General features: G+C 33.3%; 1 protein-coding gene across 1 annotated transcript; it reads right to left on the bottom strand.

Annotated features, from left to right (window-relative positions):
• Positions 1–916: 916 nt before the first annotated feature.
• On the bottom strand, positions 917–4,510 carry LOC132182361 (uncharacterized). Its single transcript, XM_059595589.1, has 6 exons — positions 3,431–4,510; positions 3,073–3,293; positions 2,379–2,601; positions 1,945–2,030; positions 1,676–1,767; positions 917–1,536 (listed from the first exon to the last, which is right to left on the bottom strand). The coding sequence occupies exons 1-6, from the start codon at positions 3,518–3,520 to the stop codon at positions 1,286–1,288; spliced, it is 963 nt and encodes a 320-aa protein (XP_059451572.1). The 5' UTR covers positions 3,521–4,510; the 3' UTR covers positions 917–1,285.
• Positions 4,511–25,145: the final 20,635 nt, after the last annotated feature.

The raw sequence follows: 25,145 nt of genomic DNA, 5'->3' as shown, positions 1-25,145 counted from the left end.
GCATAGATCATTTGACTTGATGAAAAAGAGTGCAGCTTAACCAGAAAAGCCAATTTCTCAATACATTTGGATAAGTTTTAAAGGTCAAACTTTTGTCCATCTAGCTTTTAGTACCACAACCATCTAATAATAAGTATTAATTCCAACATTTAAAATAGCCACTTGGCAGCATTGCCAACCCCTAGTGATGGGCAGACTCAAAGTCAACCCTAAGTTTCTTGATGTCCAAAAGTAGCACTTTTATAGATGGCTTGGGATTCGCCCCAAACTTGTTGAGAAAAGGATTTTAGTGGGGTTGTTGGCTCCCAATATGGGAGGCTTCCATTTGATGCAAGCAAAGTTCCACAAATTCCAATGTCTTCTTCTTCTTCAATCGAATTATCAGAAGTGGTAATGGAAAGTTTCATTTACTTAAAATGTTAAATAAATAATTAAATTCACCTACGTCTATTATACTGAATTTACAACCAACGAACCTAACATAAATTAATAATTTTTTTTTTTTTTTACATGTCTGCTCAAGAAAAAGGAGAATAAAAATTCGAACTAGTAATTAGGGTTGAGAAGTCTAATTTCTTTAATTAAATAAATTAAATTAAAATTGACCCATATAATCTTTTACTTATACCTCGACACGATTTAAAACAAACAAGCAACGTAAAAGTTAATAGTTTTTAACATAACCTACAAACTTAACACGACTCCAACACAATAAGTTGAAAGATTTGACATGTTTAACTAAATAAGTTGAATTACAATTAACATATATAGTCTTATATATGTGCATCAACACAACTCAAACCTGACATACGAACTTGAATTGCCACCCCTAACCATTTCTTATTAGTTGAAGCTTAATAAGTGATTATTTAATATAATATCAAAATAAATATAGCAGAATTTATAACTAATGTCATACAAAAGAAATGGATCAACCTGTTGGCATTTTCCTCATCTCGCAGGATTCCATTATGTTCAAGAGCATATATTACAGAATCCATTTAAAAAAAAAAAAAAAAAAAAGTCATATTCTCAGATCCTCCCCTCCATCTCCCTCAGATCTCACTCAACAGTGTACACAAAGTCACCTATTAACCACATAAACAGCAGGCAGACAGAGTAAAACTCAAGGTCAAGTAGCATTCACATAAAGCCGGCTCCTAAGTAAGCCTGTCAATGAAGCTCAAAGACAAGAAGTATCAACTACAATCCTCACACTCGAAGGCCTAAAACTCCAACCAAAGAGCACAAAACCAAAGATCAAAAAGAAAAAGGATGTTGGTGGTCAACCCCCACGTCTGATCCCCGTGAAGTAGTTGAAGTCATGGTGCTGGTGCTGGACCCTTAGTTGCTTTAGCCATGAATCCGCCACGCTCAAAAGCGACACCAGCCGCTCCTGGTCCCGGCCACAATTGCCCGAGACCCACACGTTTCCTTGCATCTTGTAAGTAGCCAAACCAAATGGGGGAAGAGAGATTCCATCCCCTTCCTTTCTCTTTCTTTCGGCACACCCAAGATCATCTTCAAGGTCCATATCTACATGGGCATAAACATCCCCATCGCATATTTTGTAAGCAAATATCATTCGTATATGGAGCTTTCGGCGAATAAAAGTAATAAAGGCAAGAATAAAGTTCATTAAAACAACATAAACACACATGGGCGTGGAGAATACCTTGGAATGAAGATGAAAGGGTGTGGTAAGTGAGGAAGCATGTGGACAAGTCCTTTATGGTTCTTCCCATGGGAATGTGATAAATGGGATACCTGAAAATTATAAACATGAGAAAAAATTATTATCACATCTTTTGTATTAATATTAAACATGTGGAAATAATCATTTACTGATTTTCAATGATAGTGATAATAACACATGTGCTACAATCTTAATGTCAGATCAAGCTAATACAAAAACTTAAGGTTTAGAGAGAGAGAAAGAGAGACCAAGCAACTGCCATCCAGCTAGCTGGAGAAAGATCCACACTCCTCAATGACATCAATCCAGGGTATCTTTGAGCTAATCCATTAATCTGAAAGTAAGGAACCAACAAAATTGTCAATGGAATCTACACCCTTTATATGGTTAAGGGATTAAAGGGATTCTATGAGTTGAATGGTCATAATTATACAGTACTCATTAGGAAATTATCCAGAGTTAGGAAAATTTAGTTTCATATTCAAGTCAAAAGTTTCATTCTATCTTTATTAGATGCCAATCATGAAAAGGATTTCAAATGATTCTAAGAAATCCACAAATGTTCTAGTCATTCCCATGCTTGCTCAGTCTTATTAAGGAAAAAGACAGAGAGAGAGAGAGAGAGAGAGAGAGAGACAGACAGACAGACAGAAGAAATGCTAACGAAAGTAAAGAAAGGTACCTTATCCATTAAAGGAACTCTAGCATAAGGAGTTGATCTCTCAAAGTACTGAAAATTACGGGACCCCAATCTATCACTCAGATGCCACAGATTGTCTTGCTCAGACCCTCCATCCTCTGAGGAACATCCATCCCATCCCAATTGCTTTTCGCTCTCGCTCTCATCGCTGCACGAATCACTAAAGGAATCCCTCGTTTCATAGTCCCCGGACTCATTCTCTTCCCTGAAAAACTCATTCAACCTTATTGTCAATATTACTTGGTCCAAAACACAGCTACTTAAAATTAAAACGAATATTGTCATTGATCAATTTTGTAGTAAGCCATATAATGCACAGGTGAACTAATTTCCCAGCTAGATTTAAAAACAAGATATTAATGACCAAATCAATAAACTTTGACTGGCCCATATGGGTCCTTTGAGCATTTCAATTATACAACTAATTGAAGAATTCCAGCACCAATTATCCAGGTAGTCAACAAACCAATAAACCCTCAACTACTCCACATGGGTTCCCAAAATTTTTCAATTATCCAAGTTATTGAAGAACACTGGACCTTATCAAACCCAACATTTGCAGATACAAAGCATAGGTAATCAAATTAGACAACCTTTGTAAAAGTTACTACTAGAATAATTCAGTATCTAGGACAAACAAATTAAAACAAAAGGAAGATTGCAAATGAAGGGATACCTCAAACCATTTGCAGAAGAACTGCTTGTGAAAATTTGTATTCCAGAGAGATAAGGCACATAGTACTGAACTAAGGTCTCGCCGTTGTTCAAGGCGATGGGAACTCCAGCGCCGTATGCACTCCATTCATCATAACGATTCCAAAGGTCACCCAAGGTGAAATATTCAACTTTTTCTCTCTCCCATGGATGCCATAGACGATTAAGGTTTCTAATCTCAGTCTGCAACGAAGAAAGACAAAACAAAACGATCAAATACATCGAATTACTCCTGAAAGTGAAACAAATTACATGAAAACAACCAAGGAAATGGAAAATTCAAAGGAAATTAGCGAAACAACAAAAAGAATTGGACAAACCTTGGGAAGAAATTGCGATTGGACCACAGGGGTTGTGCATTGGAGGAAGCATTCAAGGTTTGATTCCATTGACACTTTGTCACAAATCATATTTTTTAGAAAATTTAAAGAGAGATAGAGAGAAAACGAGAGAGAAAATCCTAGTTCTCTCTCCTAACCCTGCAAAACAGAGGAAACCCAGGAAACAGAGATAAACAGAGGAGGATAGAGAGAGAAACGAGAGAGGGAGAGAGAATTTGTCGGGATTTGATTTCCCTTTTAGAGAGAGTGAGGGACGCAGAAAATTGGTCTAGAAAGACTTCTATTTTTTGACGTTTTGACAGCAAATTTCACGGGAACTAAAAATCTATCTCTTTGTTTCTATGTCTCTCTCCCTCACACACATACACACATAGAGTCTTCGTTGGCAATGTTGCCTATTCCACGACCTTTCCGTACACCGGAGAATTCGAATCCCGGTAAATTGTTTCCAACAGAAAAACAGTAAAAAGGAAATGGTCGTTTTCCTCTTCCTCTCGAACTCTCTTTTTTTTTTTCTTTTTTTCTTTTCCTTTTCAACCAACCTTAAAGAAACCTCAACCTCTGCTTTGTTCAAAATTCAAGGTACGCACTAATGGTAAAACGTCGCGACGATTCAGCGTTAATTCTTCAAGCTAAATCAAACCCAGAAAAGCAAAACTCGGAGAATTAGAGAAAAAGGGTCCTAATTTTGATGGATTTTGAAGGAAGAAAGAAAGCGTGGCAAAATGAGTGAAAGTTTGGGAGAAGCAACGACTTGCTTTCTTTCACCAGAAACCCATGTTTTCTGGGAAAAAAAAAAATTTGGTGATCTCTCCGAGCTATAACGTAGGAATCGACAGGATTTTGTAACGGAAAGATGAAAAAGGAATCAACTTTCCCGGAAAAGAGAGGCAGAGCAAAAACAAAGAGAGGTACTGAGAGAAAGAGAAGGAAAGAACAGAAATATCCAATAGGAACAGAGCTTTTGGATTCTAGAAAGAACGATTTTGTAGAGAATAGTGAGAGAGAAAGGAGAGAGATTGAAGGAGAAAATTTCGATTCCCAGCAATAATTAAGGCATCTGATTACCTGATTTATCATTTATGGACTCATCTGTCTCTCTCAATGGTCTCCCCTTTGAAAGATACTTGCATAAAAACTTTTCTTTTTTCTTTTTCTTTCTTTTTCCTATATTCTTCTTAATTTTTTGTATTTTTTGTATATATTTTTTAAAAAAAATATATATAATTGGACTTGTTCCATGACTTGCACGGACAGTAGCATGTGATGTTTGAAGTTTTCATTCATCAACTTATAATATTCAACCGAATTTGGTGAGAGATTAAATTCTACTATTCCACTCTTTTATCTACTTTATTTATTTATTTTATTTGTGTACTCAACTATACAAAATAAATCTAGAGATGGAAAATATGTGATTTGATTCTTCTGTAACTTTTTTGTTTTATTTTCATTGTCTAAACTAATGATACCACTATACTAAAAGATCCAGACCAATGATAATAATGTTTTTTAAATAATTATAATCCATTTATTGTTCGATTATACTAAGCTACATCATAATTCCAATAGTTTGATCCCCATATAATATGTTATATATAGTTAGTTCGAAATTGGTAATTGAATTCTTAATATATAATAGTTTTGAGTGGAAAAATTGGTGTATTTACTCTAGCATCAAGGAACAAGGTTTAGGCAATCCACATGTAGAAACCTCAGCACAAATGAATCTCCTACAACTGTTAATAATGTGACATATATCTATATATTCCAAATGTCATCATCATTTTATTAAGTTGTTCAAGCAATCCGAAGAGTCGAGATGTTCGAATACTTGTTGAAGCAGAGTGAGATTTGGGTGTCTTATCATAACTCATTGCATGTGCAGCAAATCCCTGTCCAGAATTTTGTGAAATAGAAATTTCAACAATTAACTGTCTGAATTATAAATTACACGCAATTCAAATACTCCACCGACAAAAAGAGCAACAAATGAATCATGCAACTCTCTTTATGGGGATGTCTAAATTGTATCCAACTTTACTTCAATCAGCCAATTACAAGGATATCCAATTTTATGCATAACAAGCAGGAGAGAAATCATTAGAAAAAAAGAAAAAGTAGGAGAGAAATCAATTCATTCTTTTTAACTTTGTCTAACCCCTAAACCCACTAGGCAATAAACCAAAAAGAAAAAAGAAAAAAAAAATGATTTAATTAATAACCGTACCATTATCAACAAGTATAAATAAAAGACAAATGCTGTGTATTTTTTTAGTGTTTTCTTAACTGTGATGTGACTTTCAAAATTACCGTTGAATTTGAGATTATCATTATTGACTTTTAATTTATTAGTAATTTTAAAAGTAACATCACAATTAGAAGAACACTAAAAAAATATTAGAAGAAAATCAAGCATTTCTCTAAATAAAATAAGAATGCAAAAATATCTATATATGTTTTAATAAATATAATTTACTGAGAAAGGGAAAGGTTGGGCTGGCAACGGCACTTGGCAAACCGCGTGAACGTAACAGAGTATTTGAGTTTTAAGGAAAGATATATAAAAAAAACGACAGCGTAGAATGTGTGTTGTGGTTTTTTTTTCAATTTCATATACGAAACAAAAGCAAGAGGTTGACATGGCCTGTGTCCCTCTGACAACGCCAACCAAGGAAAGAAACACGTGGATATCCATTACGGCCTGGCGCAATTTAGTGAACCCCTACTTTGACCAATTGCTTGCTACCAATCCTTCCACGTGCCTGATAAGTTTCATACCTTTACTTACCATGTGACAATAAGATTATTAAAAAAAAAAAAAAAAAAATCAACTACCTATTAACAAATTATCTTTGGGTGCACGTTTAAAGAGGTCTAAAAGTACGTTTAATATTTAAAAATTTTGTTTAAAGTAAAAAATATTTGATTAATAAAAAATATTAAAAGCGCTTTTAAAAATTCAAAAAGCATAAGAGCATGTTTGGGATTACGTTTGAGAAAAGATATAGTTTTTAAGTCAAAAGGAGATTTTGGATATAAGCTTCATTTTTAAACTTTGGCCAAAAGTGTATTTTGACCATTTTTAGGTTTTTTTGACCTTTAAAAACACTTCTTCTTCTTTTTTATTAAACGAGTACTTTTTTTTTCAAACGAACTTTTTAAGTATTAAAAACACTTTTAGACCCCCTCAAACGTAATTACAAACAAGCCATAAAAATTGTCTAAACGCACTTTTGACAAAAGGTTAAAAATAAAGCTTTTGTCAAAAAAGTTTTTTTTATTATTATTATTTAAAACCTCTATTTCTCAAATACAATAGTAAACGTACTCTAAAACATAATTTTTGGTGGCTTGATAATTGGATAATGCATTCTGATAAGCTTTATTGGTTTTGTATTGGGAGGAAATCCAATCATACCAAGATTCATTGGACAAATTTATTTCATCTTACTAATCTAAATGCTTAAAGAGTTAGATCGGGGGATCAAAACAATTGCACCTGCCTGAGCTCCTAATGAGAGAGGGCTAACTTGTTCAGCAAGTATTCAAGTAGTTTAAGATATGTTCGAATAGGTGGGTCATATTAAGATATTTTCTCTGTTCAAATTAATTGCAATATGAGCCATCGACTATAGGCAATCCCGGCCCGAAAGAGTTTTATGGTAGCTTTTATTAAAAGAAAATATGCATTTTATAAAAAGAATTTGATTTCCATGGACGTATTGGATAATTTGGATGATAATATTACTACATGAATATTTTTAATGACAAAGTTAATTCGGTGGCCTCTTATTTTTCCTGTTGGGAGAATTGAGTGGCCTACTGCCTCTTCAAAGACGAGCAAAGACAAATTAACCAAACTGGTAAACTTAAACAAATAATTGTTTTCTTTTTTTCTTTATTTTCTATGATATACCTTTACTTATGAAAGTTGTTATAAATTTATTGGCGTGGATTTTTTGGGTATCTCCAAAATAGATAGAAAATAGATTGATTGAAAGAGAGTTGCTATTGACTATTCAACTTTCACCCATATGGTGTGCATCACATTGGAGATTCAAATGTTTCACACTTTTGCTCTCAAAGATGAGCATAGACAACTAAATCAAACTGCTAAAACTTAAACAAAGAGGTTTTTTTTAAAAAAAAAAAAATGTAAAATTAATTTTTGTGTTTTTCTTATGGTATCAAAATGAACTCGGGTATGCCAAAAAAATAATTTAGTTTTTGCAGTCAAATTTTGTCAAAATATTTGACAGATTCTACTAGTGTGCTATGTCATCTCCAATAAAATGATGACACATGACACTTTTAATAAAAAAATATATATAAATATTTAAAAATTAAAGAAATTAAAAATGAAAAGACGAAGCTGGGTCCCTGACAATGGTGTTAATCGCATAGCCCTTCTTCAGCAAGAGCTTGGACGCCAGAAAGCCGGTGCCACCGACGATGCATGTAGTCTTTGCTCCGATATGTAGAGTGGCCATGGACTTCGATTTTTATTCTACCTTTCTCTCTCTCTCACCTTGATTTTTCTACATAAAAGATTTTTTGATGGTCGAAAGTGTAGTACCCCAAATAAATAAATTTTATTAATTTATTAAACATACTTTTATATATATACCAAAATGGATTTCTCCACAAATTTAAAATTCCAGTACACAAATGTTCGAGGGTTCATGTGAACAATCGCACGAGAACGTTAGAAAGTACAATCGAACGATTGTGCGTATGCATAATAGTTTTTGGACAAGAAGGGATCTTTTCTTGGCCTATTGTGCCTGGGAAACCTCTATAAGAAGGCACAGGATAAATGTAACACCATAATGAATCAATTAATTAGTAATTAACTCTATGGTTTGTCTCTCAGCCTTATTCTACAAGGAACAAAACTCAGTGATCTCTTCCTCTCCGAAGAGAGTCTACAGCGGAAGACTTTTCACTAAGGGACAGAGATAAATATAATTTGAACTTTCAATATCAAATAACCAAAGTAAAACTTAAAGAATCATAACATAGATAGGTTTTTAAGTGTCAAAGTCAAAGACTAGTTATCAAAATATATTATAGACCACATCCAATTGTTCTAAACAAATTAAAACCTACATTTAACAAGGTACAACATAAAAACAATCTCAATCATATCCTAGCTAGTAGCTCCATCAGCGTCCCACATGGACTTGAGCCACACGGGATCTAAGTCCTCAAAAATTATCCGAATCAAGTCCTTCACAATGTCTGGATGCCTCCCAAGATCCATCTTCTGCTAAACTATATATAACAAAACAGGTATACGTATAGGGGAAAGGAATACAAAGAGTAAATTCAACGACATAGTGAGTATAAGTGCACATAATGTACACATCATTAAATGGTGAACTCAATAGTTTATGAATCGCATACAACATTATGAGATCCCAGTTTATCAAGGATGTAATATAGATATAATATATGTTGTAATATGATAAGAGAGCCCCTACTATGCGGTCGCTGCATAAAAGGGGTGTTTTGCAGCCTCAACTGATGTATTGACACATCAGCAAGTTCATTTTAGCAAAATAAAATCAAAACAGCAAATTTAAAACCAAAACCAAACAGGCACAGCAAACCCAAACCATCGGCGCCGGATAAACCCAAACCACTGGCCAGCCGGCATCCCGTGCGCCGTGGGTCACCAGACCCACTGAGGGACTGGCCACGACCCACGCTGAGTCTGCCCAGACCCAGGCAAGTCGTGGCCAGACCCACGCCAGACCCAGCGTGGGTCGTGGCCAGTCCCAGCATGGGTTTGGCCTAACCCCGCAGGGTCTCGGCCAGACCCACGGTGGGTCTGGCCAGACCTAGTGGCTGGGTCTCACCAGACCCAGCCATGGGTCACCATCTCCGGCACTTATTTTTGTGAAACCCAACCTCAAAATCCGATTCTAATGCTTCAAAACTCGTATCTAATAGCTTAAAACTCGTTTTTGAATTCAAAACTAAAATCTAGAAGGAAGGTTAACCCTTAAAAAAAATTTCATCCTAAAGTCGGAAAAAATGACTCACAGCGCCGGAGCCAGACCCACGGCGAGACCCATGCCGTGGGTCTGGCCGAATGGTTGGGTCTAGCTGGCCGTGGGTCTCACCAGAACCACGGCCAGCATTTCAGCAAAGATCCACGGGGTCTCTTTCTTTCTGCCTCTTCAGTTCTACTTTTTCTTGCTTTTGAGTTCAAAATCCAGTGCATTAAGTTGTAGATTATTTGTGTGCATTTTTTGTGCTTTAGGTGATGTGTCTTCGTGCTATTAGTTGCTGCAAAAGACCCATTTTGCAGATGGACTGCATAGGAGGTTTATTCATATGATAATCATGTTATAGTTCAACTCCATATGGTATACTCAATATATTACCCCTTTCCGGCAAGGTTAACACTGTTCTAAGGAACCTATAATACAATACATGTGCTATAAATATTGCATGCTACTATCCATAACACTAGTAACCCAACCGAGTCCAACCTCAAATGGCCTACACTACGAATAATGTACATCATATAATGAGTCACCAATCAAACATAAATGTGCCAGTCATGAGCATCCATTGAATCTAATGCCCATATAGTCTCTATTTCGGGAACTTGGTGTCTTTATCACTCAACCCCACTCTCGAGTAATAATGTGGGGGGTTATATATCTCACTGCTAACCCAATCTTCCATGCACAAACAAAACACATGGAAATCGATGTTTCTAGCAAATTTATTAGGGAGAAATTGGCCACTTGTGAATTAATTGTCAAATTTATTTCTAGCAAAGATGATTTGTTTACTAAAGTTCTGCCTATAATCATTTGTATTGTTGATAGACTCTTGTAAACAACATTTCTATAAATGAATACAACAGCCCTCCATTGTCGGTGTGGAAGCCAATGTTATCAATGTAATAATTATTTGTTTGTTCAAGCTTAACAATCAATTAGAGTTTGACTTCCTCGCCACAGCTTTAACCATATCCTCCCAATACCTATAAACTATTTGCCAAAGAGGATGCACTACATTTTTATTTTTTATTTTTTATTTTTCATTGTGAATCGATAATAAAACAAGTGTTCCAAGTTTTCATCCTAAAATTAATTTTGAAAATGTTATAGAGATTTATTATTATTATTATTATTATTATTATTTAAAAAAAAAAAAAAAAGGAAACATGTTGAGGTTGTCACTCCTAAGTATGAATGATTGGTTGTCTCCAATTCGAACCATTTTTAATGGCCTCAACTTTCTCCCAAGCATGAATCCCTAATCGAAGCTCCACCTAAAACTTAGCTATGACCCATTTAGGTTGGTACACAACTCCAGCTTCAACTAAACTAAGGGTATGTTTGGGATTGCGTTTGAGGAGCCTAAAAGTGCTTTTAACACTTAAAAAATTTGTTTGAAGAAAAAAATACTCGTTTGGTAAAAAAAAAAAAATTAAAAGCGCTTTTAAGAGTCCAAAAAGCCTAAAAATGACCAAAAAGTATTTTTTGGCAAAAGCTTAAAAATGAAGCTTTTGTCCAAAAGCTCTTTTTGACTTAAAAACTCTATTTCTTAAACGCAATAAAAAACAAGCTCTAAGAGCATGTTTCGAATTGTGATTAAAAAATAGAGCTTTTAAGTTAAAAATAAAAATAAAAATAAAAAAAATAAATAAACGCTTTTTGGCAAAAGCTTTATTTTAAGCGTTTGTCAAAAGTCATTTTTTTAGCTTTTTAGACCATTAAAAGCGCTTTTATATGTATATGCTATATGTGTTTTTTCATAGCTTAATGGTTCCAATATTGCACACTATCGTTCCCTAAACCACCTTCCTTTTATGAAAAACAAATACTTTCCAAGACTAATTTTGTACTCTCATATATCAAGTTATTGGACAAGAATCTTCATCAATTAAGTTCCCAAATTACTCCCAATTTGAGCACTTTTTTGTGAGAGAGGCCATGTGGAAGACATCTACACAAATAAATTTTGAACTGCTTGGCCACCTAACTGAACAAATAAGTCCCACATAAATTATTTCACAAAAGTTGCCCTAATTGCTCCACTTAATTGTTGTGGATCATAATCCCAAATCATTCTCCCCCACAAGAAAGCTTTAAAAATTTGTTCAGCACATCTACTTTTAATATTCCTTTAGAAAGAATAAATGGGGAAGACCCACATATCTTAGTAACAAAAATAATGGGTTTTACCAATTACATCATTCCGGCATAAAATGCTCATTTCACACCTACGTCAATTGATATGAAAAGTTACTTAAAATTCACTACGCTACTTCAACTGATATGAAATAAGTATAATAGACGAGTGTGAAAAGTAGCATTACTATTTGACCTGACAATTCTTTCAACTAAAGTATAATAGACGAGTGTGAAAAGTAGCATTACTATTTGACCTGACAATTCTTTCAACTAAAGAGTTAATGACTTAGGGTTTCAGCAATTCCCCAACTACTTAGAGTTAATGATGAGTGTGGAGATAAGGACCATACGTACCCAAATATATATCTAATAGCCCAAAATGTCAAATAATTATTTCTTTACACTACCTTTCACACCACAAATGAAAAGATATTGCTCTTCATAGAATTAAGGGAGAGTCCTGACAAGTCTCTAAATCTAATAGTGGAAGGCACTTTACCTCTTCCAATCATGATTGGCCATATAATAAATGTCTAGCTTCATGTAATCCAAGATCAGGTTTCTTTCATATCCTCTCAGTAGACAGTACCCTTTAAAGATAAGAGGCCCCTACAGTAATATATATACAAGAATCCTCCATACTCTCTCCCCCACCTGGCCGACCCATCTGTATATTTTGGTCCATATTTATTTGACCAACTCTTCGACCCCATGCAGATACAATGACTTGACAAAAAGAAAGTAAAGCTACTCAACTTTGCCCCACCCCATCAATGTATTGTCTGCTAATTAACACTACAAAAGTGCTGCCGAATTCTTTGAAATTTATGCTCACAATATATTTCATGGGATGCTTTTTCTTGTCCAATACACATTCAAGACAAAATTATAGTAGAATTTCATATTACAGAAAAAGAAAAAAACAAAAAAAAAACATTAAAAAAAAAAAAAAGACAAGAAAAGAGAAGAAAAGAAGAAGAAGAAGATAAGTAGATAACCCTTGTTAAGTCATTTTCAATGCTAATCCTGGTCTCAGATACTCATAAAAACATTATCTTTGAAAATTAATCAAATTTAAGAAATTTTTTGATACATTATTAAAATGCCCAACCAAATCCAGGGAAACATTTTTTTTAAAAGTAAGTGCAAGAATATATATATATATAAGTGTAATTCTAAAGAAAATTTAAAGTGAATATGATTGTATGTACGAGCACATATATATGGAGTAATGTTATAAACCAATGTTTTTTTTTCCACAATTATTTCATAATGTTGATATAACAGTCTCAATTAATTTTTTTTTTCTTTAAATTAAGGACATATCAAAAGGTTGGTTGAAACTTCCACGTTAGTATATATATATATATATATATATATAGAGAGAGAGAGAGAGAGAGAGAGAGAATCTGTATAAATTCTAATTAGTTCCAATTTTAAAGATATAATTTTTTATTCACAAAAAGAAACAAGGTACTGAATGCACTACCTCACCAAATGGTCCAAATTCATTTTTTGGTTATTTTAGTGAGTAAAATTTGGTGAGGCTATTAGGAATGCTCTAAACATGTTTTTAAAAAAATGCTTAGAAAAATAAAAAATAAAAAAAAAATGTTTTAGAAAAATAAAACATGTTTTAAATACCTATCTTTAGAGAATTATTGTTTTTTAAAAAAAAAACAAAAAAAACGTAGGTTGACAAATAAGTTTAACTAAAAAAGAAAATTGTTGAAAATATTTTGTATGTGAGTTTTTTTTTTTTTTTTTTAATCTGAAAATAGTTTCTAAAAATTATTTTTAAGAACACAATAAAGGAGGCCATACATTTCTTGACTTTAATTCAATTCGAAATTATTTGCCAAATAATTTTTTTTCTTATAGAAAGTTGCACACTAATTATAATAATTCTTAGAATTGTCCAAACGGAGCTCAAGTCCCTCCCATTTTAGGGGGCCCATCTAATGAATGTACAATCTGCCAGCACTATAATATAATAATAATGTGCTGCCGAATTCTTTGAAATCATGTTCGTGTTCACAATATACCAAGGGCTCCCTTCCTGTCCTATGCACATGCATATATATCAAACTTTCAAGGTGGATTTGATCATAAAAATTTAAAAAAAAAAAAAAAAAAAAAAAAGAAAGAAATTGATTGATGCTAGAAATAAAATTTGAATTTATTTAATAAAAAAATGAAGAATTTTTTTTTGTTAACGTGAAGGACTGAGATTAACTTATTTAGGAAAAATGAGAAATTTACGACTTACGTTTAAGGACTTGTTTGGTTTGCCCTAAAATATATTCTAATCTAAAAATAATTTCAGTTAAAAATATTTTTTGAAAAAATGATTATTTTTTGTTGTTTATTTGCAATCTTGAAAATAGTTCAAAAAATATTTTCAATGTTTAGGTAGTATGAAAATTTTCCAAATATTTATTATATTTTCATATATTCTAAGAAATTGCAAGGAAGAGAGAAAGACAAATAGAAAGTGTGTGAGGATAGTAGCCCCTCAAGGTGAGATTGAAACCTAATGCAATTGTCTGCTCATATTCCTTGCATTTGGACAAGCAATTGTGGAAACTTGCTGAGCTCACCTGTCTGGGCAGGTGTTTGGACAGCCCAAAGTATGCTCAAACAGGTAGGCCTCATAAAGAGTTCTCTCACAATTGCTTGCCCAAGGGTGTGAAAAAGCAACATAAAATGATTCCTGCAAATTAGAAGCGTAAACCATTTTCGCTTTGTGAAGATTATTTTCTTTGCTCAATTGAAAACATTTTCAAGTTAACCAATATTTTACTCTGCGCCAAACCTCATGCACCCAATATATATATATATATATATATATATATATATATCTTTTTCAATTGTTATCTTTTTCAATTGTTATTTTATGCGCAAACATTTTCCATTGTTAATAAAATCCATGACTTCGAAAACTCTTATTAAAATATTTTGAAAATTTGGAAGTAAATGCTGCATGTATTCTATTTTGAGCATTCCTAAGAAAAAAAAAGGAGGATAAAAAAAAGGAGCATTCCTAAGAAAAATCCATAATTTATTTTATAATTATATTATATTTTATTGATTTAATAGTATATATATTATCATGTCATTTAAAAATTAAAAAAAAAATTAAGTAATGTAACACGAGATACCATGCATATATGTAGCCACGAGGATAATTAAAACATGGCCATGGAATAGTAAGAGTAAATTGGGTGGATGAATAAGAAAAAGAGGAACAAACCATCTTCCCACCATCTCTTCACTTTAACGTTTTTATTTTTTCACACAAAAAAAAAAAAAAAAAAAAAAAAGAGTGGGGTGGGGGGTGGGGGTAAGAGAGAAGAGATGGTGAGGAGATAGCTTGTAGAATGCAAAAGAGAATATCCCTAAGAAAAATGGTGCTATCTAGAAGAGATGGTGAGGAGGTGGCTTGTAGAATGCAAAAGAGAATATCCCTAAGAAAAATAGTGCTATCTTTATGCCTTTGGATGTATTTAGTGTAGTGAAAGTTATTGTCATGATGGCAAAGATGGTTCAATCTTGTCGACTACCTAAAACTAGAACTCTCTAAGCCTACACTCAATAAAAAGTACCAATACAATTATACAAATCTACACTCAATAAAGTAGACCACTAAACTCTCATAATGGTGATTTAACATTTAATTAAAACTCTTAACACTTTTTCTTACATATAAGAGGCAAATGACGAATGGCATAGGCTTGAACTTACGACGTATATTATATTAAATTATCACTTATCATTGACGTTATGATTTGATTTGTAATCAATGACTTTGATCTAAGACCGTGGTGTCGATGTCAACATTATTCTCAGCCATGTTATGACAATTTATGTTATTTTATGGTTTTATAGCGCTCTAGTTCTTTTTCATTCGTTTTTTTTTTTTTTTTTTAACAGATATCTTGTCAGATTTCATTAATAAAACATCAAGAGTATAAAACTCGTACATAATCATAGCAAAAAACTATGAGGTTATAAAATTATAAATACAATCAAGTACTATCTATGACTTCAGTGTTAAAATAATAATTAAGTGATTAAATTTATATCTTCCTATCAGCTTAGGTTTTTGAAATAACTGATAATTTAATATTTAGATTCCGCCAACCCATATACAATTATTCAGTCTTGTGGTTATAAAAGATATTCATTTTCGCTGCATTCTAACGATTGAGTAGCTGTGGTAACATGCACTTCGAATCATTTACCTATTCAACGAGTTGAGGGCATTACAAGTGACATTTCAAGAACATTTACTAGTTAAATACTTTGAGGGCGTCACATATGCGCATGCACTAGTACAAAAAGAAAACAAAAATATAAAAATAAAGTGGCTAAAATTGCATTACACGCTCTTTCATTTCGTTAGATGTCAAATTTAAGCTCCTTGTTCCTATGGCACTATCTCCGCCTCCGGCTATCACAATGCCACCGCTGTCCGATTACCATGTGGCATCACCTGCCCATAAATGGTCTGGCCCTATTGTTGAAAGTCAATCACCATTTGAATTAAAGAAATACAAGTGGAATGCAAGTTCATGCATTAAAATTGAAGATGCTTATTTCGTATAGCAGTGGTTGGGGAGGTTGACGAGAACAAATTCAAATATATAAATGAAGTAATCTGCAACCGTTTCTAGTTGGAGACCTAATCCCCATCTATTGATCTGTATGGGCACCAATTTTATTTGCACTCAAATTTGTTTACTACAAAAAGTACAAATTGACCCTTAAAATATTTTCAACCATTCATATATATCCCCTATATTATATAGGATTGGGATCCCCGATCATACCCTTGAAATTGCCCATCAAATTTTTTTAAAATCATTGACATTCATTTTCATCTAATAACCACCAATCCGCCATGTGTCCCACTTAATATGAAATAATAAAATATTATTTAAATTTTAAAAATAAATATCCCCTAAGGCCCTAGGGGGTGGACGATCCACCCCCTAGGCCAAAACCATAAATCAAGTTTATGGGTTTGGCCCTAGGGGGGTGGCCGAACCACCCCCTGGGGCCCGAAGCCACCACCAACCAGCCTTTGGGGGTGGCCAACGCCACCCCCTTGGCTGAGCTGGGGTGGCCGGCCATCCCCTAGGGGGAAAATGAGGTGGCCGAACCACTCCATGTTTTTAAATAAATTTTTTTATTATTTTTTATTATTTTATTTTATATTTATTTTTAAAATTTAAATAATATTTTATTATTTTATATTAGGTGGAACACGTGGCAGATTTTTAGCTGTTAGAGATGAAAATGGATGGCCATGATTTCAAAAAAATTTGATGGGCAATTTCATGGGTATTGGGATCCCAATCCTGTTTTATATATATATATAGTAATGCTAGGTACCATCTTTTTATCCTCCTAAAATCCTCTTCAAGCTGATATGACTTTCAAAAAATCATCATTGGATCAAAATTCAAGTATGATTCATCTAAAATATAATTGTGATTTTAAAAGTCGCATCAGATTTAGGAGAATTTTATGGTGATAAAAAGATGGTACCTAACCTTACTCATATATATATATACTTTTCCGTACTTGAATGGGTCCATAAGATTTGTTTTATATATGTTTTATTTTTATTGTGGGCCATAAGATTTATTTAATTAATTTGCTTTTTTTTGGATAATCCGACCTTCAACCTAAACAGTACCAAACCGTGCTTCGATTGGGTGCCACACAAAATTTCGACTCCAGTCACAATTCCAGGTTCTCAACTTCGCCGGCCAATCCAAACATGTGTTGGTGTGTTGGTGTGTCCGACAAGGCCAAAACTTTGCTGATCATAATTGAAAATGTTTGGAATACTATATATATATATATTAATTAATTTATGTGATAGTTCATATTTTATGAAATGAATGTCAAGTAGTAGTTCATATTATCTTAACATTAATTTTGCATATTGGTTGAATGAAGTCTAATGGGTCAATTTCACTTATATTTAGGATGAGAGTATAAGCTCTCTTATGTGTTCACAAAAATTTGCACATCCTACTATAGGTATATAACAAAACAAAATGATTGTGCTAATCTACTCAAAAGTAATAAATACAACAATCTTCCATTTAGACAAAATAAGTCATTTAACCACAAAGTAAATGCAAATAGACATCCAAAAACACAACCTAATCAAAATGTATTTATAAGTAACGAGTTACGAATACACCGATAAAATGCATAACATATAACAACTACTTACAATCACGTGATCTAAACAAATATAATGCAAGCGTAACACACAAATGACACAGAGAGTAATCACTATATATTTACATGACGCCCATTAAGATCAATACACAATGTCTTACAGAGACTAATAGACAGTGTCTCGTGTCACAATACAAATGCGTACAAAAACAATATATGACAACACAAAAATACTCATGATATACACAAAGGCACATAACTTTCACTAACTCAATAGAACAAAAGACTCTAACAATCTCATATAAGTCGTACGCTCCTCAAACACTCTAAAGAGCCAAACCCTTAGTTAATGGGTATACCAACATATATTTTGTAAGAGTATGCACAATACAAATGTGAGATTAAGGTAACTTTCTCTCTAACAAACAAAGATTTTATGTCAATGTGCTTTGATTGCAAGGAGATATGATATGTGATAGTTTGCTCTATCGCAAGTAAGCCATATCCTTGAAAATAACTCTTTAAAATGAATACTAAGTACACATTTACAATAATAAAAACACAACATAATTGAATCTTTACTTAATAACCATTATTCAATATTTTGGACAAAATGGATCAAGTTCATTTAAATAAGAATTTTATATTTGCAAATATTCTCTAGATTTACACCAAGCTATCTTTCAAACAAGCTAGAGATTTAACTAATAATTAAACACAAAATAATATTTAACCAAAATAACAAAAAACTATGGCAATCACAAAATTACACCATATGCACGACACCACTTAATTACCAATAAGGGCAACGATACATCATGTATTAAACATGTTGATGTTATCAAAGTTCGCAAAACCCTTTATTGAATTTGCGATAAAATTCAATAATTTATCATTGTTAGTTTCACAGTAGGTGGGGATATAACTAGTCAAAATTATCAATTTATACACAACACAATTATTCATATTCACAAAGTTCCTTAATCTCAAGAGGAATATACATAAATTCACATTTAAATCTCAAGAGGATTGGACATGAATTCACAAGCAACAATATGTGCATCCTTTTATTTATTTATTAAGCACTTTGCCTTGAAATTGATATTTGTTCATAAACAAATATTTCAAAATCACAAATATTATGAAAAATGTATATTAGACATTATGTGTATACAAAATAAGTAAATATTAACATTTGTTTATTTTAATATAATGCAAGTACCCCTTTCTTTTACTTTCTCAATGTAAAACACCAGTCTCTCCCTTGCCCATTTCTCACACATGCACTCATAACAAATCTCTCACATGTGAGTAGTCTTTTTCATGTCATATATGCAAAAGTTGCACCAGTTGTATTTTATCAAGCAATAAGCAACCAATGATTAATACCAGGGCATGGGCTTGAATCTCCGCAATGGAGAATCCATGCATATGCCTAATTAGTATTAACTCCGTTAGATTCTCATTAATGCTTTGGTGGGGTTGTGCTAGGCTATGACTCAGTTGGACTTAAGAGAATGCCTGCGGTTCCCACCATCTAGGTCTCTCTTGTGCGGCTCCCAACAAGTAGGTGCTACTATAGTCATGTCCAAGTAAGATAACCACAATTGGTCTTCCCAGCCTACTATTTTTTATTTTTTATTTTATATATATATATATATATATATATATATATATACCATTCCCATTTCTTGTACATCTCCGTACAGTGAATAGAAAATCCACCATTGATTTGTCAAGCTTGTCAACAATGAATTTCCTCTTTTATTTGACCGAAAACATTTCCTTTCTCTTTTCTTAAAGCGACCTTTGCATGAAATTGAACCAAAAAAAAAAAAAAAAAAGTTAAAACCCAGAGTAAATATTAACATTAAAAGTTGTTTGATAGTTTTTCTCTCTCTCTCTCTCTTTTAGCGTATGGATAGATATAATACATGTAACGATAATTGGACTAACTGGACGCTGAGTTCTTGGTGAGAAAATGAAAGCACTCTTTCAATAGTGTCACTCTTTCTTTCTTCTTTCGAGAAATTTCACTTTAAACTTTTTTACAGTATATTTTGAAAACATCTTTTAAAATTCAAAAATTTTCAATTGCAGTTAATTTAAACTCCTTCATTAGTTTTTAAAAATTAAAAGTGATATAATGATTATTATACCCTTGACTTTTTATAAAATTTTAAATTTACTCTTAATTTCAAATTAAAAATTAAAAAAAAAAAATTATTTTCCCACGGTTAGGCCACCTTTTGACCCTTTTTTTCAAACTTTTATTTTCAAATTTTTTTTTTTAAAAAAAAAATCTAAGGGTAATTTTGTCTTTTTAGGGGTTTTAACGGCAAGAATTGATGAAAGGGGAAAACTGCATCAAATTGAAAGTTCGAGGGGTAAAATTAAGAGTTTTTGAAATTTATGGGGTCTTCTCAAAATGCACAATAACTTGGGAGTCCTTTGTAAAGTTTCTCCATCTTCTTTCTTGTCCAAAAAATAATTTCTTCCTTAAATTTTTTATGCAATTTCAATTATTTTTTGAATTTTCAATTTCAACAATTAGATCTTTAAATTTCCCTTATTTCAAGTATATCTCTCCGTCAAATTAATTGACGATATGTCAAATCATATGAATCAATTAATGTCGTGCGACAAAGTTGCTTGGTGATCACCTCTCTGTTTTTTAGAAGAAAAATATTGCTTTTAACTTTTTTTATTTAGAATGTATTTATAAATTAAAATAATTGTGCACGTGACACATACCATTGACAAATGATGTGTAAAATGAGAGTCACATAAAATTACTTAATTGTCTACATAACAAAAGAACCTATTTGAAACCATACGAAAACTTAAGAATCTAAATGTTGAAATTGAAAACTTATAGAAATCGCATAAAATTCTATGGACTAACTTTGATTTTTTTTTTTTTTTTTTAAAGCCAAAATCTTTGTAACGCTGAGTAATGCTACAAACTCCTCTTGTGTCCTTCCAAAAATGATATGCCTCTTAAAATCACCATTAGACTTGTGATTGATCATTATTAGAATTTGGTTAAATGATAATTTTAAGAGTTACATCATTCTTGAAAGAACACAAAAGTAAAACAAGAGAGACTTGTAAAATTTGTCAGCCTCTGTCAATTAACTTCCAAGCATGCAACCTTTTGTCAATTAACTTCCTCCATCTCCGGGCTTTAGCTCCATTTTGCAACTTCAAAAACAGATTCTTAAAAGTATCATATTGTCCCCGCATTTGAAGGGATTATACAGCGTGAAACTTTTTTAATGACGGATTGTAAAGAAGGAAAAATGAACTCAAATTAGGATAACTTCCTTTTATTTATCAATCACCACAGCCACTTTTGAATTTTTAAGTCAATAAAACAACCACTCCAATGCCACTGCCTTTGTCAGATTAATGTACTATTTATACCTATTTATCACATTTACTTAACATATGTGACATATTTTAAGTAGTTTCTCATATAATTAGTCACTTAAAAACTAAAAAAAAAATGAAAGAAAAACCACCTACAACACACTACATGAGCCGGTATTAAATGGCTATAATAAATAAACGTAAAGAGTGGCATTACTTTCTTTATCATATTCGTGAGCTTCATTTTGGTTAAGAGTGGTACCAAACACCCTATTTTTTGGTGTTTGGTACCACTAAATATGGTCAAACTCAAAACATTTTCAATTGACCAGTAAAACTTTTTTAATTTCTATAATTTTTTTTTTTTTTAACCGCAAATCATTTTTTGAATTTGATCTTCTCATTCTTGCATGTACTCTCTTATAGTTCATTCTTCGTCGGTCGGAGGTTGCTCGAGATCGCAACCTGCTAGAGATCATTAGAATCTGCCGCTAATCACCTCCAAATTTTGCCAGCCTATACCAAAAGTCGTCGGGCATTTTTTACTGCCGTCAGAAGTTGTTAACCAACGGGAACAGAGCTGGGGTGGCTGGTATAGGCCATCGCCCCCCCCCCTCTGCCAACTCGCTTGAATTTTTGTGTAGCGTTGAGAATATAGAAGACTAGAAACAGTGTCAGTGTCAGTGTCTTTGAGAAGAAAGATAATTTTGAAATGATAAATTCTCTTTTCTTTTTAACTTTTAAGCTCAAAAGTTGTATTTGGAAAATGGGAAAGTCAAGAGTTGTCATGGCTGAAACCAACTAACTAGTTTTTTGTTTTCCATTGGCCACCAAAAGTGGTAATTTTTTTTTATTATTATTATTGTTATTTTTTTCTCTCCTTGTTGGTCTGACAGGGAGAATTTTACAGGATTAAGTCAAACAATGCTATTAACTAGTTGCTTAACAAGAATGTGGACGAGTTAATGAAAAAAAATCAACAACATTTGAGTTTTAGATAATCATTGATTGAAAATTACAATAGTTTTTAATTGTTATTTTTTAATTATAGTCAGTAATAGTTTTTAGTTAACGAGAAACAACCATTAATTGAAGAATTTGACATTGACAAATAAAAACTATTATATTTTAAAAGAAGGGTTCCATTTTTTTTTTTTAACGTGTTTAAGTGAAAAATTGAAATATATTAAGAACAATTATTTTGTATATATATATATATTTTTTTTTTAGTATTGAGTAGATACTAATTTTATTTTTTATATACTAATTTAGTCTTTAAACTGAATATAGTTTTCATTCATACTTTGACCTCTATTTTAATATACTTTTGATACATGCTTTGGCCCCTTCCCATTAGAATGTCTGGCTCTGTCCCTGGCCGCCAATTGAGCTTGCTGGAGTTCCCTGAAAGTTGCCGGAAGTCGTCAGTCGTTGCCTGCCATCACTGATTTTTTGTAAGCGACAAATACCGAAAAATGTTGTCAACCGAAATCATTTTTCTTGCTTAAAATATTTTCTAACAAAAAACATTTAACGACAAAACAAACCGAGCTTAAGTATCACATCGATTCCTTATTAATTAATACTATACTTTATAAATAATTTTAAAAAACTCCAATTACAATTTGATTTGCACTTTTGAAATTATAGTGCAAATATAATTAAGGTTTTTCCTAAATAATTACAAACAGTATAAGAGTAATTTAACAGCACTTTCCCTAGCTAGGTCATGACTGTAACATTTTGTCAATAAAGATGTCGTTGATATGACTTGGATGAGCGTTGAGCGTTTTTAAATTCCCACGTACACGATGAGCGTTTTCAAACTCCCAAAGATTCTTTGCAAAGAGATAAATTCCTTGATGGCAAAGTTTTGGTGGGAGCACAAGGAAAATCTCTCACGGGTAGCTTGGCTGAGTTGGGAGAAACTAAGTTTGCCCAAGAATAGGGGTGGCATGGGATTTTGTGATTTGGAGGTCTTTAATCAAGCTTTGCTTGCAAAGCAAGGATGGAGAATTTTGAAAAATCCGAATTCCTTGGTGGCCACTATTTTTAAGGAAAAATATTTTCCGGGGGGCTCTCTCTTGAATTCATCTTTGGGGAATCGGCCATCCTATGCTTGGAGGAGCATTTGGAATTCTTTGAAAATTCTTAAACAAGGGTTACTATGGAGAGTGGGGAATGGAGATTTGATTAGAATATGGGGGACCGCTGGATTCCATCTCCTTCTACGAGAACTTACATAGAAGGAGTATTACTCGAGATCCACTGTGCCTTATTTGCGAATTAGAATTTGAAACTTCAGGACACATTCTTTGGAGCTGTGGTTCTGCTCGGGATGTCTGGTTGGAAAGCTCCAGGAAAATACAGAAGAGTTCTATCTGTGAAGCAACATTTGCCGGTGTATTCGAGCAATTGTCGGTTTCTTTGAATACGAAGGAATTGCAGTTTTTTGTCACTGTGGCACGTCAAATATGGTTCCGGCGGAACGCTTTTGTATTTGGGAGCCCATTGCTTGCACCAGCTGAAGTTATTCGCAAAGCATAGGAGCAAATCTCTGTTTTTGAGCAGACAAAGGCCGGAAGATGTAAGCCCCACGCATCACTGCAAAGCCATGCAGCCCATATTTGGCAGAAGCCGCCAAAAGATTTTGCTAAAATTAATTGGGATGCATCCATCGATGAAAGACGTAAGCGTGTTGGAATCGGGGTGGCTGTACGTAACTCTGATGGTACTCTGCTTGCGTCGATGTGTGCTTCAAAGATCATGATCACCAATTCTAGGACTGTCGAAGCTTTAGCAGCGTGGCATGCAGTTGAAGTTACATGCAGGATGGGCTTGAGGAAGGTAATTTTAGAGGGGGATGTGTTGGAAGTCATAAATGTCCTCAAATTGGATGGAGAATGGTTTGACAGCTATGGACAAGTCATACAAGATGCTAAAAACCTCCTGGGCCATTGCTTGGAATGGAAGGTGAGCCATACTCTTCGCGACGGTAATAAGGTTGCTCACAGTCTTGCCAAATTGACTTTAAGACTAAATCAGAATATGTTCTGGGTTGACAATTTTCCTTTATGTGTTCGAGAGCTTGTATACTCTGAGCAAGGCTCAATTTAATTTCAATAAAAGTTATCAATTCTCAAAAAAAAAAAGAAAAAAGGATATGACTTGGATGATTGTAATTAATTTAGATGGGACTCAAATTCAAATTCAATATTAAATGTAAATAATAATTATAAGGATAATATGCTAATAATTCTTTTTCTTTTTTTTAAAGGAATTAGTTTAGTCTCATTTATTGATGACGTATTACATACTAGACTCAAACAAAATTCGCTAACGTATAACTAATTTCAAATTAAACAGTAGATCTGCGCCAAACAGACTCAAACCAATGTATAAGCAACAAACCCGAAGGTCATCAAGCGGGCAGATCAAGAGAGAGGACAGAGCATTATTACAAGCAAAAACAAAAACGATTACAAGGAAACAAAACAAGACAGAAAGAACAAAAAAAGGAAAGTCAGACAAAATTATAGGGAAATAAACAACATAAAAAGTACACCAAAAGGATGACAACAGCCGAAAAGAAGAGCCAATCGCACGCTTGCCAAAAACCGAAAATGGAAGGGGCGTTAGAAGCTCATCGCAGTGGGGGCGCGAGAAAGGGCTCAACAGAGGACGGTGGGCAGCAGAGCACGCGGATGAGATCGGAGGTGCACTGCACTCAAATGGAGGGAAAAGTTTGAGTGAAACCCCAAGAGCATCACCCACAAAGTGTACCTAAACAAGCAGAAAAAAAAAAAAATACAAAAAGCAAATACAAAAAGAAACAAAAACAACTAGGGACCAAAGGAGGGGGAAGCGGCGAAGAGGAAGGGAAATGAAAAAAATTACCCAAAGAGCTAGGGGCATCAAGTAAATAGGCTAACTCGCTAAGCGAAAGAGGGCGATGGGAG

Source organism: Corylus avellana, chromosome ca5 (assembly GCF_901000735.1).
Source record: "Corylus avellana chromosome ca5, CavTom2PMs-1.0".
Classification (NCBI taxonomy): Eukaryota; Viridiplantae; Streptophyta; class Magnoliopsida; order Fagales; family Betulaceae; genus Corylus; species Corylus avellana.
This window is presented reverse-complemented; position numbering and strand designations above follow the sequence as displayed.

Bases quoted from the DNA above. Each gene is read 5' to 3' on its own strand.
- LOC132182361 (XM_059595589.1), bottom strand. From the start codon at position 3,520: ATGATTTGTGACAAAGTGTCAATGGAATCAAACCTTGAATGCTTCCTC. The intron at 2,602-3,072 runs GTATCCCTTCAT...TGAGTTTTTCAG, and splicing joins TCTTCTGCAAATGGTTTGAG to GGAAGAGAATGAGTCCGGGG. The intron at 2,031-2,378 runs GTACCTTTCTTT...CCTTACTTTCAG, and splicing joins GAGTTCCTTTAATGGATAAG to ATTAATGGATTAGCTCAAAG.